Here is a 14,084-nt window from a genome sequence, read left to right on the forward strand (position 1 = left end):
ACGTCAAAAGAAGAATGACAAACCACACATAAATAGTTGCAACTTTTTTCACAAAGGGATAAAATCCCTAATACATAACAACTTCTATAACTCCCCTTCGCTGTCTTTTTTCTCCTCCTCCATCATTCTCATCAGCAAGCCAACATGCTCCTTTCCCCCCACCTTAAAAGACCTTTCTCTTCACCCTATTTCTTTCCCCAGTTACCTTGTTTTTTTTTCTACTCCTCTTTGCTGTGGATTCCTGGGAAGATTTGTCCCCAGAATCTTTTCTCTCTTTCTCCTTTAAACCCTGCCAGTCCCGAGTGCTCTTGTCAGACCCCCATGTTGCTCAGGACAGTGGTCCATTTCAGTCTGTGTCTTACTTTACTTTTCAGCAGCAGTGAATACAGACAGACACTCCCTTCCTCTTCCTTGAAGAAAACAATTGCACTTGGCCTAAAGGATACAAAACATCCAGCTCTTTCTGTTTTCCTCTACCTCTCTTGTGCCTCCATCTCAGCTACTTTGTTCATCCCTTCCCATCTCTGAATTTTTCAGTGTTGGCTCACTATGGGACTGGACTGGGGCTTTTCTTGTTTCTTTCTTCACTCAATCCCTTAATGATCTTATCTATTGTCACAGCTCTAAATGTCACCTAAAGGCACACAACTGAATTTATGACTCAAGGCTAGATCTCTCTCCTTAACTCCAGATTCACACGGACAACCGACACCTCCCCTTGAGGTCTAGTAGACAACAAAAATCTTTAGGCATCTTCAGCTGAATGCCCATTGCCAACCCCAGACCTACTCCACCTGCAGCAATCTGCATTACAGTTGGAGGAAACCCCATCCTTTCAGTTGATCAAGCCAAACATCTGGAATCATTCTTATCTTGATCCCTTTTCCCTTCCTCCCAGGCACATACCTGCCCTAGGGTCTCTACATCCGGTTTTCTTTTGCCTCTGATGCTCTGCCCCAGTTTTGTGTTGTCTTCTTTTGCCATGGCTTATTCCCTAATTTTCAAGTCTTTGCTCAATGTCATCTTTTCAAATAGAGCTGGTCTGACAACCTGTGGTATTATAAATACATTTGGTCTCTGTTCCCAGTTCCTGGTCCAGAGTTCCTGAAACCCTTGTAATTTTTTGAGTGGTAAGAGTGGTAGGAGTATCTTTTATTCTAATATTTGGTCTTTAACCTTGGCTCCTGACAAAAGAACTTCTAAGACCCTTGGAATGTCTGAAGTGAGAATAGTGTCTTTTTGTTTGCTGACATGATGACTGGTGGCTAGGGGACCCTAGATAGTTTCAGTATGAGGGCTGGTGACCAGAAAGCCAAGGCATGATAGGGACTTGGAACTTTCAGCTCCACTCTCCTATCCTCCAAGAAAATGAGAGGAGCTTGAGATTGAGTTGATCAACTTTTAAGGTCTAAAAGGGAAGATATCCAAGATATAACATTAAATAATAAAACCATGGATGCCTGGGTGGCTCAGTGGTTGAGCTTCTGACTTTGGCTCAGGGCGTGGTCTTGGGAGTCCCAGGATCTAGTTCCACATCAGCCTCCACCGGAGGAGCCTGCTTCTCCCTCTACCTGTGTCTGCCTCTCTCTCTGTGTCTCTCATGAATAAATTTTTAAAAAGAATTAAATACATAAATAAATAAATAATAAAACCAAGATGCTGAACAGTGTGTATGTTCCTTTTGTTTATTAAAAAAGGAAAAACATAAGAACATATGTTCATTTTTGCTTTTATCTGCATAAAGAAAGCTAGGAAAGATGCACAAGAAATTAATTAAAATGATTATCTGGGTGAGAGACAGGAAATGACACAATGTTGGCACCAAAGGGATATGAAGAAACTTTTGGTGGTAGTGTATATATGTTTACTACCTTGACCATGGTGATGCCGTCATGGAGTGTATATGTAAGAACATAACCAATGGAATGTTTTAAACATTTGTAGATTAGTATAACTCAATTGTATATCAATAAAGCTGCTAAAAGGGATCCCTGGGTGGCGCAGCGGTTTAGCGCCTGCCTTTGGCCCAGGGCGCGATCCTGGAGACCCGGGATCGAATCCCACGTCAGGCTCCCGGTGCATGGAGCCTGCTTCTCCCTCTGCCTGTGTCTCTGCCTCTCTCTCTCTCTGTGACTATCATAAATTAAAAAAAAAAATAAAATAAAATAAAAAAAAAAAATAAAGCTGCTAAGGGTACATATGTATATAAATAAATAAATGAGGGATCCCTGGGTGGCGCAGCGGTTTGGCGCCTGCCTTTGGCCCAGGGCGCGATCCTGGAGACCCGGGATCGAATCCCACATCGGGCTCCCGGTGCATGGAGCCTGCTTCTCCCTCCGCCTGTGTCTCTGCCTCTCTCTCTCTCTCTGTGACTATCATAAATAAAAAAAAATAAAAATAAAAAATAAATAAAAAATAAATAAAAAATAAAATGAACTTGATTTTGAAACAAAGTAAGTGGGTTCAGCAGCTAGGAGATGTTCTGTTGAGACACTGTTGTTTTACTTTTGACGATTTTGGTTTTGCTTTGTTTCTTTATGGAATAAACTCAAGAAAATTTATAAGCTATATATATATATGTATATATATATATATATATATGCATAGAAAACTATAGAAAAGAGAGGAGGCAATGAATGGAGTGAAGTCTTGAGAGAAGAGTTGGAATACTCCGAGCCCCAGGCCAGGGGGTGCTGTTGGCACTGGAAGGAAGGGATATGGATGGGAGGATACATGTCCGGCCCTCGGTGCTATGTGTTAGCCTTTAAATGCTGATCCTGAGAATCAGCTCTTCCTTTCCGATACCAGTGGTGTGATTGTAAGCTAAACCAATCAGATGTCCCCAGTCCCCCCCTCCCTCCCCCAGAATGGTGCATCTCCTTACAAGTAATTTCTCTCAAATTCAATGACTTCTTCTAAGGTGCAACTTGAAGGGCATCTGTGATACACTCTAAAAATAAGATTATTTATTGACAAGTGCACTGAGCTTTTCCTCTTATCAAGAAAGAGCTCGAAGTGAAATGGTGCTTTGTTCTAACTTTACCAGACTAAGTTCCCTGGAGCAACTCTGAGAGACCTGCAATATGTGTCCCTGTCATATTTTTGTGCAATATGGAAAGAGAAGCATTCACCTAAGTGAAAGGGATGTGGTCTTCAAAATGTCTCACGTGTGTACACACACACACACACAGAGAGAGAGGGGGGGGGGAGAGAATGGGAGAGAACACCCGAGTGCAGAGCTAGCCACACCGTAATTGATATTTAATTCAGTGCGGTGGAAACAGCACAAAAGCGCTCAGTTTAACAGAATCACTTGTGATTTTAACATTAAAACAGCTTGTACCTTAACACTTTAATCTCCTGACGTGCCTTTTTTTTTTTTAAGAGAGAGAGTTGAAGTTCTAGGAATATTCAGGTAACTTTTAAGATACAAAATCCTGTTCCTGTAAAAAAAAAAAAAAAGGTTTATTGAATCTTTCATATTCATGCCAATTAATGATTTTTTTTCTTTTACCTGTTTCATTTCAATCAGAACCCACATCCTCCATCAACGTCAATGAACAGGTCTGTAACTATCCCAGGGCTAACAAATAAAGGAGAAATTCCCGTTCTTTGAACTACCCGGGAGCTTTGGCCGCTCTTCCCCGGGATGGCGCGCTGACGGGTCTGCAGGCCGTCGAAGCGCCGCTCCCCCGGCAGCGCGGGCAGGTGGGTCACCGCGTCCCGCTTCGGAAGACTTTGCAAGCGCCACCCTTCAGCCCTGATGGCGCCGGAGCCCCGCGTTGGGGCGAGTACTTGGGGTGGGCTGATCCGCTCGCGAAAGACACCGGGGGCAGGGCCCGAAGCCACAGGACCCCATTCTAAGACCCCGGGTTCCGCGCAGGGAGCTCGGTGCACGGAGCTGTCCGCGCTCCGGGCTGGTGCCCCGCGGCGCTGCGGCGGGCGTCCCGGGGATGCTCCACCGGAGGAGGAGGCGCGTCCCCCACCCTGGCGCCCAGCCGGTTGGTGGTCCCGGTGACGGGCGACACGCACGGTCTGGGCTGCTCCCACCTCCAGCGGGACTGGACGGGGTGACGAGCGCCGCTCTCACCTGCCCGGGCCCCCGCAGGGCCGCGGTGGAGGAGCTGGGGGGGGGGGGGGGGCGGCTCCAGGACGCGGCTCGCGCGCCTGCGGCTTCGCCCCCCTCCCCGCCGCCCCCCTCCCCGCCGCCCCCGCCAGTCGGGGGCGGGAAGCGGCGGGGTGGGAGTCGCCGAGCGTGACCGCCCGAGGCCCCTCCTGCCGCCGCGAGGGAGCGCCATAAAAGCCCTGTTGCGCCCCGCTCTCCGCACCGCGTCCGCCGGCGCTCACCCCTCGGACAGGCGCCCGGGACCGCACAGCCCTCGCCGCCCGGCCACGCCCGCCACCGTGAGTGCCGGACCCGCTCCCCTGGGGCGGGAGCAGCGGGGACACGGCGCCGCCTCGCCCTCGGGGGAGCTCCGGGGTCGCGCCCCGCTCCCCCGCCCCTGCGCGCCGCGCTCCGTCCTCTCGGGCCCCGACGCGCGGCGGCGGCTCCCGGAGGCTGCACTGCGCTCGCTCCTTCTGGTCCTTTCCGACTGCGCTTCACGCGCGGTCCCTCGGGGCTGCCTCTTGGAGCATTTGCAGGGGGACACGGCCCCCAGCCCCCGCCCCGGGCAGCTCGCACTTCCCTCGGGGGTGGCCGCCTGGAAGGAGGCTTCCCGGGCCGCGCCCCCCCGCCCCCGCCCCGAGCCTTCGAAGCATCCCCGGGGCTCGGAAGCGCCCGGCCTCCTCCCGGGTCCTTGGGATCCCGAGATCGCCTGCCGGGAGGGCAGTTCTCGCCGCGCTGCCCCAAACTGTCACCCCCAGAGGAATCAGCCAGGACGGTCTCTCTTGCAGCAAGACAGGCCGCGAGAAGAAACTTTTCTCCTCCGACAGGAGTTTGGGAAAGAGGGTGGGAAAGCGCCGGGACCTCGACCCCCCCGGGAGGAACTTCTCCGTCTGTCTTTAAAGTGTCTGAACCCGCGCCCCCGGCCCTGGCGCGGCGCCCCTGGTTGCGCGCGGCCCCCGCGGACCCCTCGGGGCGGGCGGGTGTCGCCCTCAGCGCGGGGCTCTCCGCTGCCTCTCGGGGCCCGGGACTGGGCCGAGGGACACCCGGGCGGGAGGGTCCAGGCGTGCGTCCTCCAGCCCCGCTCTCCCCGCTGCGCCCCCTGTGCCCGCAGATGCTGGGGAGCAAGCGCCTGGGGCCCTCCGGACTGACCCTCGCCCTGTCGCTGCTCGTGTGCCTGGGCGCGCTGGCCGAGGCGTACCCGTCCAAGCCGGACAACCCCGGGGAGGACGCGCCGGCGGAGGACATGGCCAGATACTACTCAGCGCTGCGACACTACATCAACCTCATCACCAGGCAGAGGTGGGTGGGCTCCTGGGGACCGACGCCCGGAGCGCCCTGGCCCCAAACCCGAGATCCTGGGGATGTCCAAGGACAGGGACCAGGGTTCTTTTTCCTTGCTTGGACCCCTGGGCAGCACGGTACCAGGCACGAACTCAGTTCTCCGTGAACAATTGCCCAGAGCCCTGAACGCTTTCCCTCTGCGACTATAGTTACAAAATCGTGACCCCCCAGATTTAGGTTCCCTAGGCTGTGTGGCTGGCGGTCTTGTCCTCCTCACTCCCTGCTCTTTTTTTTTGTTGTTGTTGTTGTTCTTAGAGCAGTTGGGGGGACTGTTTGGAAATCTGGATGGGAAAGGACCCCCTAAAATAGGTCAGGAGTGCTCCAGAGAAGTGCTGTAGGGAGAAGGGTGAGCTGAGTGTCTAGGAGCTGCAATCACCACCGCCAACCAGCAAACAGCTGGGTTGCCAAAGACATTGCCAGATTTTCCAAGCTGCCCAGAACAAATTGAAAGACAATATTTAAGAAAAGACAAACAGAGCTCTTTTCTTCTGTGCAGTGTTTTGTTTTCTTTTGTTTGTTTGTTTTTTCAGTCTCAGCCCTTTACTTTAAAATCCTGGAGATAATTGAGACTTAGCATGAAAACAGTTGATCTGAAGTATAGACTTTCCCCATCTTGTGGCAGGTTGAGTTTTGAGAAGGAAGTGCCCACTTGGTGGTTTGTTAAGGAGAAACTAGTCACTCTGGGATAAACCCAGGGATTACATGGAATTTGAAAAATTGTAAACTTTATTCTGAGCCCTCAGAAAACTAAAATTGAATGCCATGTTTTCACTCTCAACATCAAATATTTATGCAAAAAAAAAATCACATCCAAACTGTAATATAGAATTTAAAATTTGTTTCCAATTGGTTCATCTTAGTTTTAAGTCATTTAATGTCTAATTAAGACATTAGCCTTAGCTTAATAGGCTAAGAAAGGAGAGCCCTTTAAAAACATTAATGTTAAAAATGTCTAAATTATGTTTTGTAAACTGTTACTGTTTGTTTTTGCTTTTACCACACTTTTTACTATTTGTAAGTCAGGGAATAGTTAGGAAGGATTCAAAATGGGGAGAATTTACATTTCTTAAATAAGTTTTTTTTTTTCGTGTTTCATCAAAAAGGGGTATGACATCCTAAAAAGCTTTTGAAAAAGTCTCTGTTTACAGAGAATCAGAAATACATAAAATGCTGAATTAAATAGTATTGATTTGTAAACCTGGAAGTCTGTTCGTTTTAATGAGCAAAAAGGCAATAATGTTTTATATCCAAGTAGACTTCTCAGAAAGTTAATTGCTTCAAATTCTTGCTTATGCTGTCATATAGAGCAGATAAAAGAACTTGTTCAAATAAAAAAAATGTCATTTATGTAGGAAAAACCCCGTTGGTTAGTCGGTTATAACCCAGTAGATTGCTATAAAGCTTTATCATTGTATAAAGCATTAGCATTTCAAAATGTTTCCCTAGGCGTTCATTTTGTCTTTACCTCAAAGCCTTGAAATGGGTATAATTATCTCCATTTTACAGGTCATGAATCTAAGAACATTTTATGAAGGCTTTTCTTTTTAGGGGTGATGAAATTGGAGCACTCCCACTGATTTTCCTCGGACGTGGTCACTCCCGTCAGCATCCAGTGTGATCTCCAGTATCTTTGATGAGGAAAAAATAAAGGGAAAGGGGCTTGAGTTTCATGGGAAGAGATTCAGGATAGATGGGAATGTGTTGATTCTGAATCAGAGTTTCCTACCTCATTTTCACAAAAATTCCTTCTTAGAATTCACCAGAGGCTTATCGTTGGCACCCATTGTCTCCATTCTGTACTCTCATTGCCTTATCATCTCACACACCCAATCATATACACATGGTTGTATTTAAAAGTTATGGTGTCATTTGTGAGCATATGTTTTCATTTGGCACGAATGGTGGTCTGATATCATTCTCTTTGCTCTCTTTTTCTACTCAGTCCATTTTTTTAAAAAAAGATTTTATTTATTTATGAGAGACAGAGAGGCAGAGACATAGGCAGAGAGAGAAGCAGGCTCCTAGAGGGGAGCCCGATGTGGGATTCTATCTCCGGACTCTGGGATCATGCCCTAAGCTAAAGGCAGACGCTCAACTGCTGAGCCACCCAGGCATCCCTCAGTCCACGTTTTTAAGCTGTATGTTCCCAGTCTGTTGCTTCTGAAAGCTGCATGATTTCTTCTAGAGCGTGGATCTACCACGTGGCTTTTACAGTTTCCTAAATCAGTGGTTCTCGACTGGTACTCACCTTATGCTCTAAACATCCTGCAATGCCTAGGCCGGCCTCTATAACAAAGAATTTTCTAGCCTAAAGTGTCATATGTGGTGCCAAGGTGGAGAAACTCAGCCCTAGGTTAATCTTTCTCCATCCTGGTCACACACTGGAATCACCTGGGGAGCTTTTAAAATATATTAGTGCTGGACTACAGCCCTGACCCATTCAGTCAGAACATTGGGGTAGGGTTGGGGGGACCTGGGTTTTAAAAGCTTCCCAGCTGATACTAATGTGAAGCCAGGTTTGAGAATTTTTTCCCTGGAGACTTTATCTTTGACAGTTAAAGCCTAGTGGGGAAGAAGGATAATCCAGAAGTAAGTAGAGAAGAAGAATAGCAAACAGTGCTGTCCTGGGTGCCACTCTATGACCACAGATCCTGCTATTCTAAATTTCTCCAGTAAACTGGAGAAAATAGTAGCTAGCTCTGTTCATGGGAGCATGGTGGAGATAATGAGTTAAGGCTCTTCAAGAGTTTTAAGATGAATAAAATCAACTGATGGACACAATAAATAGGTATAAGCAGCAGTTTAGACTAAGGGTTTGATACCACAACTCCAGAAAATCTGGAGGAAATCTTACAAATGATGGGGGGCGCAGTCTGTTTTTGCTTCCTTAAGTCCCAGCAAAGGAGCAATAATAGGAAATCTTCCTCCCAAATTTAGATTTAATCATACTTGATAGGCAGTTGGAGGTGTACCTTCTGATAGCTTTGTTTTGCTGTATGTGGTAACTACACGTACAATCCAGGCTAGTTTTTCATTTGTGAACAGTGTGGCTTCTGGTATGCAAGCCTTTTCTGAGAAAGGGAAAAATATAACTTCGTAGAGACTTGTCAGACACTTCAGCAGAAAGAGAGAGAGGAGAGAGAGAGAGAGAGAGAGAGAGAGAGAAAGAAACCGAGAAAGACCAGTGTACTTATTTACCTGGAGCAAGTAGCATATGCCACCCTTGGGTTCACCCTTGCATATAGTCCTATCCACATCCTGCTGCAGGAGAAAAAAGACCAGTAAGATTCCATGGTCTTTCCAGGGATCCATGAGATTCCCTTATATTCACAGGGCAGATTAAAATCACAGCATGAGAGAAGGCTGTTAGCTTTTGGTACCCTAAATGAATATGGAAAACGTAGGACCAAGGGTTGTTACTTTCTGTAAGAATGGGTGCATTTCACTAGTAATAACTTGCATTTGTGTTTTACTCTGTCGCTTTGAAAACATTGTGACTCACATTGGATTTCCACAAAGACTCCAATTTAAGCATGAGTTATGATTTTATTTTTACAAATGAGAAAACTGAGATTCAAAGACACAGGTGGGTCTGGAGCTGCTGTCTGCTGATTTTTTTCCCTAGGGCTATTTCCAAAATATCATCTGGTCTCTTTGTTGAGGCTTAAACTGCTGTATATCATCAGAACTATAGCCAATTAACTAATTATGGAAACATTTAAAATCATACTGTGATGCATTTTTATTTCCTGTCACTTAGTTATAAAAGTCTATGTATTGTTTGTGGTAGTATGAAAAGGCAAGGATTTGACTAGGAATTTTGATTGGTTCAAATAATCTGCTACATTGTTATTTAAGCAAAATTATATATAATTTGAAATCATATTTCTGATAAAGTCTGCTTCATACACCTAGATTATGTGTTAGCAGATGATCAACTACGTAGGACACTATCTTCCTTTTTTCTAAATATTTTTCTTTTTATGACTATTTCATATTTGCTTTAAAGATTTTCTTTTTCTTTTTCTTTTTTTAGGTATGGAAAACGATCTAGCCCTGAGACACTGATTTCAGACCTCTTGATGAGAGAAAGCACAGAAAACGTTCCCAGAACTAGGTATGAAAGGCTTGTGTGGGGACATTGTTGCAGAGCTCAGGATGGATGGCACAGGAGAGGGAAATTGCAGAGGGCTGCTTAGTGGCAGGGGTAGAGGGGGATGAGAGGTGGGGAGATTGGAATGGGTCTTCCAGATCAGGTAGCATTTGGGCAGAAATGGAGATGGAGCAGGGCAGTGAGGGCCTTAATTTTCTTTTTCTTTCTTTCTTTTTTTTTTTTTAAAGATTTTATTTTTTTATTCATGAGAGACACAGAGAGAGAGAGAGAGAGAGAGAGAGGCAGAGACATAGGCAGAGGGAGAAGCAGCCTCCATGCAGGAAGCCCAATATGGGACTCGATCCTGATCCCGGGACTCCAGGATCACGCCCTGAGCCAAAGGCAGACGCTTAACCGCTGAGCCACCCAGGTGTCCCTAGGGCCTTTCTTTTCATGTAATAATTTGTAAATTTCTAAATTTCTGTTGGGTATTATTTTGTGCTCCTTTGAAAATCTTAAATCAGAAAAGACTATATAGATTTTCTAACCAGATTAGAATTGAGAGAACACGGACTAAATTCTCATCTCTACATTGAAATGACCAACAGTCCATCATTAGCCAGGGGAATCTTTCGTTTTCATACAGTATTTGGAGTGTCTAGATGTCCTGCAAGTGTCACTCATGGGTCTTACTCTAGTCTTCCTCATTTCATAGATGAAATCTTGGTGGTGGGGTGTGAAAGGGGTATCTATTGTTTCCTTTTTGACATATTTGAAGCTAAGTATCACATAATGACTTATTGCATTCAAGGAATGAATGTTAAGGACATAATATTCCTAGGGACTTGTCTGTGACCTTGGGGGCTTTCTTGGAATGTGGACTTGTCTTGGGAAGAGGTGCCTACCAACAGCTGGTGTGAAACATTGGACAATGAGCAACGAGAGCTGCTGGAAAGCAGCCTGATTCTCCTCCATTTTCATAACTTCCTGGCCCTTCTCTCCTATGCCTCCTGCCTCTCCCCTGAGGAAGATCACAGGGCACATAGTTCATCCATTTCTGTGGGAACTTGTCTGCCTTAAACCCAGAGCTTGACAATGTCAAGAACCAGGTTCCCCAGAAGAGGTCACTAGAACTCTTGCTCAGGCAGTGTGACTGGCGTGTCACTCTTCATAGAGGTTCTCCTTGGAGAACAAGTGGGGTGACCTGCTGAGCCACTTACTTTCCCCTCCCACCATCCCTCTGTTGTCTTGTGAAATGGCCAGCCAGGGCAAAGGTACAGGTCTAGAGTTGTCAGGTGTGTTTTCTCTGAAGGAAACAACAATTTGGACTGGAATAAAACCCCAGTGCTCTTGTCTCTAGAAGTATCAACCAGATTTAAACAGCAAATGGAAGGGAAACAGGTGGAAAATTCATAAGGATGATTTTTAATCCTAATTTTAATCCATAAAGATTATTATTGATTATTTGAACAATAGATGCCTTGAAGCTTTCATTGACAGACATGTGAGGTTTACCATGGTAAAAACTTTAGGGTAAACCTTACGTACTTCGGGTAAGAAAAGGAACCATCCAGACTTAACAACCTTGCTGCTACTCTTTGTTTTGTGGCTTAAAGTCCCATGGTAGGTGCATGAAATAGTGTTAATTGCACCCTGATGGACAGTCTCAATCATGTACGGTTTGGAGGAGACAAAAGTTGAGAGCCTTGAGGTTGCCTGTGAATACTATTTTATTAAAAAGGGTTCTTTATAAAAATCGCATCTAACTACATAAAAAGCCTTGCAGGAAAACAAAAGAAGCGTATTCAGAGTTGAGTAACATTAACTTCCTTGTTACCATTTTGTGTGATTCCCGCAGTTTTGATCTTCAGAAGTATTGCAGAGTTCTTCAGCTCCTTTGATAAATACAGAGCCTTTTAAATACTCCCTCTGAGATTTGCCTGAGACTCCCATGAACATGAGTGAAAGTTACGCAGCTGGGTCTTTGCATATTATGCCACTGTCTTTCGCTCTGATATTGCACATGACCTTCTGTTTAGAATGCCAACAAGAGACTTTTCAACCATTTCTGATCATCTTTTGGTTCAGAACTGAATGTCTCACTTTTGAAAACCTCCCAAGAAGTTGGGACACTTCTCTTACATGCTTTGCTTCTTATGTTTGACAGGCTGGATGACCCTTCTATGTGGTGATGGGAAATGAAACTTGCTCTACGGTCTTTGCCTATTTTTCAACCCAAATTTCATCCTATAAAACCAGAATCTGCCTATCCTCCCAATGCATGCAGCCAATGTGCTCAACTGTGCAGTTTCCCTTTGACGTCCTTGTATATATGTGTGTTTAAATAAAGTACCAAGCATTCAAAAATGTTATGCTCCTCAATGAAAAATCTGTTGTTGCAATAGTGAGAATTATTTTAAGTTATTCATTATCTCACACTCTCACTCAGGTAGCAGGTTCAAAGTTTGTTTCACCAATATTAAAGCAGTGACTATGGAAGACATAAAGATACGTTGATTTATGATGATCAAGACTCAGATGTGTGTGTGTGTGTGTGTGTGTGTGTGTGTGTGTGTGTATAACAATAAAAGCATTTGGAAATATCATGCAGGGGCATGCTAATTTGGAATAATTGGCTGAACTTTCCCCCACATGCATATGAAATCCTTGTTAACCTAGTTAGCTGATACTATTAGCAGGAAGGGTTGCTAATAGAACTTTCTGCAAGACGTCCTCTCTAATATAGTCACCACAAGCCATGTATGGCTTTTGAGCACATGCATGTGGCAAGACCAAATGAGGAGCTGACTTTTAAATTTTATCAGGCTTTAAAAAATAAATAAATAAATAATAAATTTTATCAGGTTTTAATTTCAATAGCCACATGTTTCCAGCAGCTATCATATCAGACAGCTCAGATCTGTATGTTTATTTAGGCCATTACACTCAGAATTTGAGTCTTAGACAGAAATACACTGAGTAGGAATGATTACCTTTTCACACAACATGGGGTATAATGTTAATTAATTCAGCTAAAGGTTATTAAACTTTCCCTTTCCTTCATGTATCTATGCATGGGCTTAGTTTAACTTTTATGTTATTAGATTCTTTTTTTTTTTTTATGATAGTCACACACAGAGAGAGAGAGAGGCAGAGACACAGGCAGAGGGAGAAGCAGGCTCCATGCACCGGGAGCCCGACGTGGGATTCGATCCCGGGTCTCCAGGATCGTGCCCTGGGCCAAAGGCAGGCGCCAAACAGCTGCGCCACCCAGGGATCCCTGTTATTAGATTCTTACATATAATTTCTAAGGCAAAGAAAATGATCACGTCCTATATTTGTACTTTGAACTGCACTGTAAAAAATATTTTTATGTGCTGCTTTAAAATTGCTTACAAAACCCCCATATAACAGGTCTTAGGGAATCTTACAGTATATAAAATATTCTCTCTATATAATAAAATCTATTTCTTCAGCCACTGAAGTCAGTGATACTACAAAACATAATTCCCTTCAAAGAATCTGCTCTGTGATTTTCCTAAATTTGGCCTGATTTTTGTTACTTTGGGCTTTGAACTAAATATCCTTATCTGCAGTTTCACTTTCCGCAGTTTCGATTACCTGCAGACAACAGCTGTCTGGGAGATGCTCCTCCTTCTGACGAATCGTCAGAAGGTCACTAGTAGCCTAACTTTACTTCACTGTGCCTCTATCATTCCCCTCACTTCATCTCACCTTGTAGGCATTTTATCATCTCACATCTCACAAGAAGAATAAGGGTGAGTACAGCGTAGTACAATATTTTGAGAGAGACAGAGGCCACATTCACATAGCTTTTATTACAGTATATTGTTATAGTTGTTCTATTTCATTATTAGTCATTGTTATTAATCTCTTACTGTGCCTAATTTACATATTAAACTTTATCATAGGTATTATATGCATAGAAGAAAATAGTCTATCCAGGGTTTAGTACTCTTCATGGTTTCAGGCATCCACTGGGGGTCCTGGAACATATCTTGCCCTCCCCTCCACTGGGAAAGGCCTGGGGGTGGGGTGGGGATCGGGAACTACTACATCAAAATGTAAAGCTTTTTTTTTTTTTTTTTTTAAATCTTAAAATGTTGGGATGCCTGGGTTGCTCAGTGGTTGAGCACCTGCATTTGATTCAGGGCATGATCCCGGGGTGTGGGATCAAGTCCCACGTCGGGCTCCCTGCATGGAGTCTGCTTCTCCCTCTGTGTCTCTGCTTCTTTCTCTCTCTGTCTCTCATGAATAAATAAATAAAAGCTTTAAAAAAAAATCTTAAAATGTCGGTAAGTCACAATTTCTAAACACACAGTGTGAAAAGTTATTTACTAACCTAGTATATTTGGAGATTTTCTTTACTGAAGTTAATACTATGCAAAACAAGTTGACTGAAAAATTCAATTGGCAGCACAGATAATCTGAATATTCATCACTAATCACAGAACTCCCCGTAACAGGGACCAGAGCAAATAGATATGATGTATATAAACCCTTGAAAAATAACCTGGGAATTTC

General features: G+C 44.7%; 1 protein-coding gene across 1 annotated transcript; it reads left to right on the forward strand.

Annotated features, from left to right (window-relative positions):
- Positions 1-4,215: 4,215 nt before the first annotated feature.
- NPY (neuropeptide Y) lies at positions 4,216-11,909 on the forward strand. The gene is made up of 4 exons (XM_072764563.1): positions 4,216-4,404; positions 5,217-5,404; positions 9,483-9,563; positions 11,707-11,909. Exons 2-4 carry the CDS (start codon positions 5,217-5,219, stop codon positions 11,729-11,731), a joined length of 294 nt encoding a protein of 97 aa, XP_072620664.1. The 5' UTR covers positions 4,216-4,404; the 3' UTR covers positions 11,732-11,909.
- The last annotated feature ends 2,175 nt before the right edge of the window (positions 11,910-14,084 follow it).

The sequence above is a fragment of the Vulpes vulpes genome, chromosome 7 (assembly GCF_048418805.1).
Source record: "Vulpes vulpes isolate BD-2025 chromosome 7, VulVul3, whole genome shotgun sequence".
NCBI classification, from domain to species: domain Eukaryota; kingdom Metazoa; phylum Chordata; class Mammalia; order Carnivora; family Canidae; genus Vulpes; species Vulpes vulpes.

Coding starts and splice junctions, on each gene's coding strand:
- NPY (XM_072764563.1), top strand. CDS start 5,217: ATGCTGGGGAGCAAGCGCCTGGGGCCCTCCGGACTGACCCTCGCCCTG. Junction 5,405..9,482: donor AACCTCATCACCAGGCAGAG/GTGGGTGGGCTC, acceptor TTCTTTTTTTAG/GTATGGAAAACGATCTAGCC. Junction 9,564..11,706: donor GAAAACGTTCCCAGAACTAG/GTATGAAAGGCT, acceptor TATGTTTGACAG/GCTGGATGACCCTTCTATGT.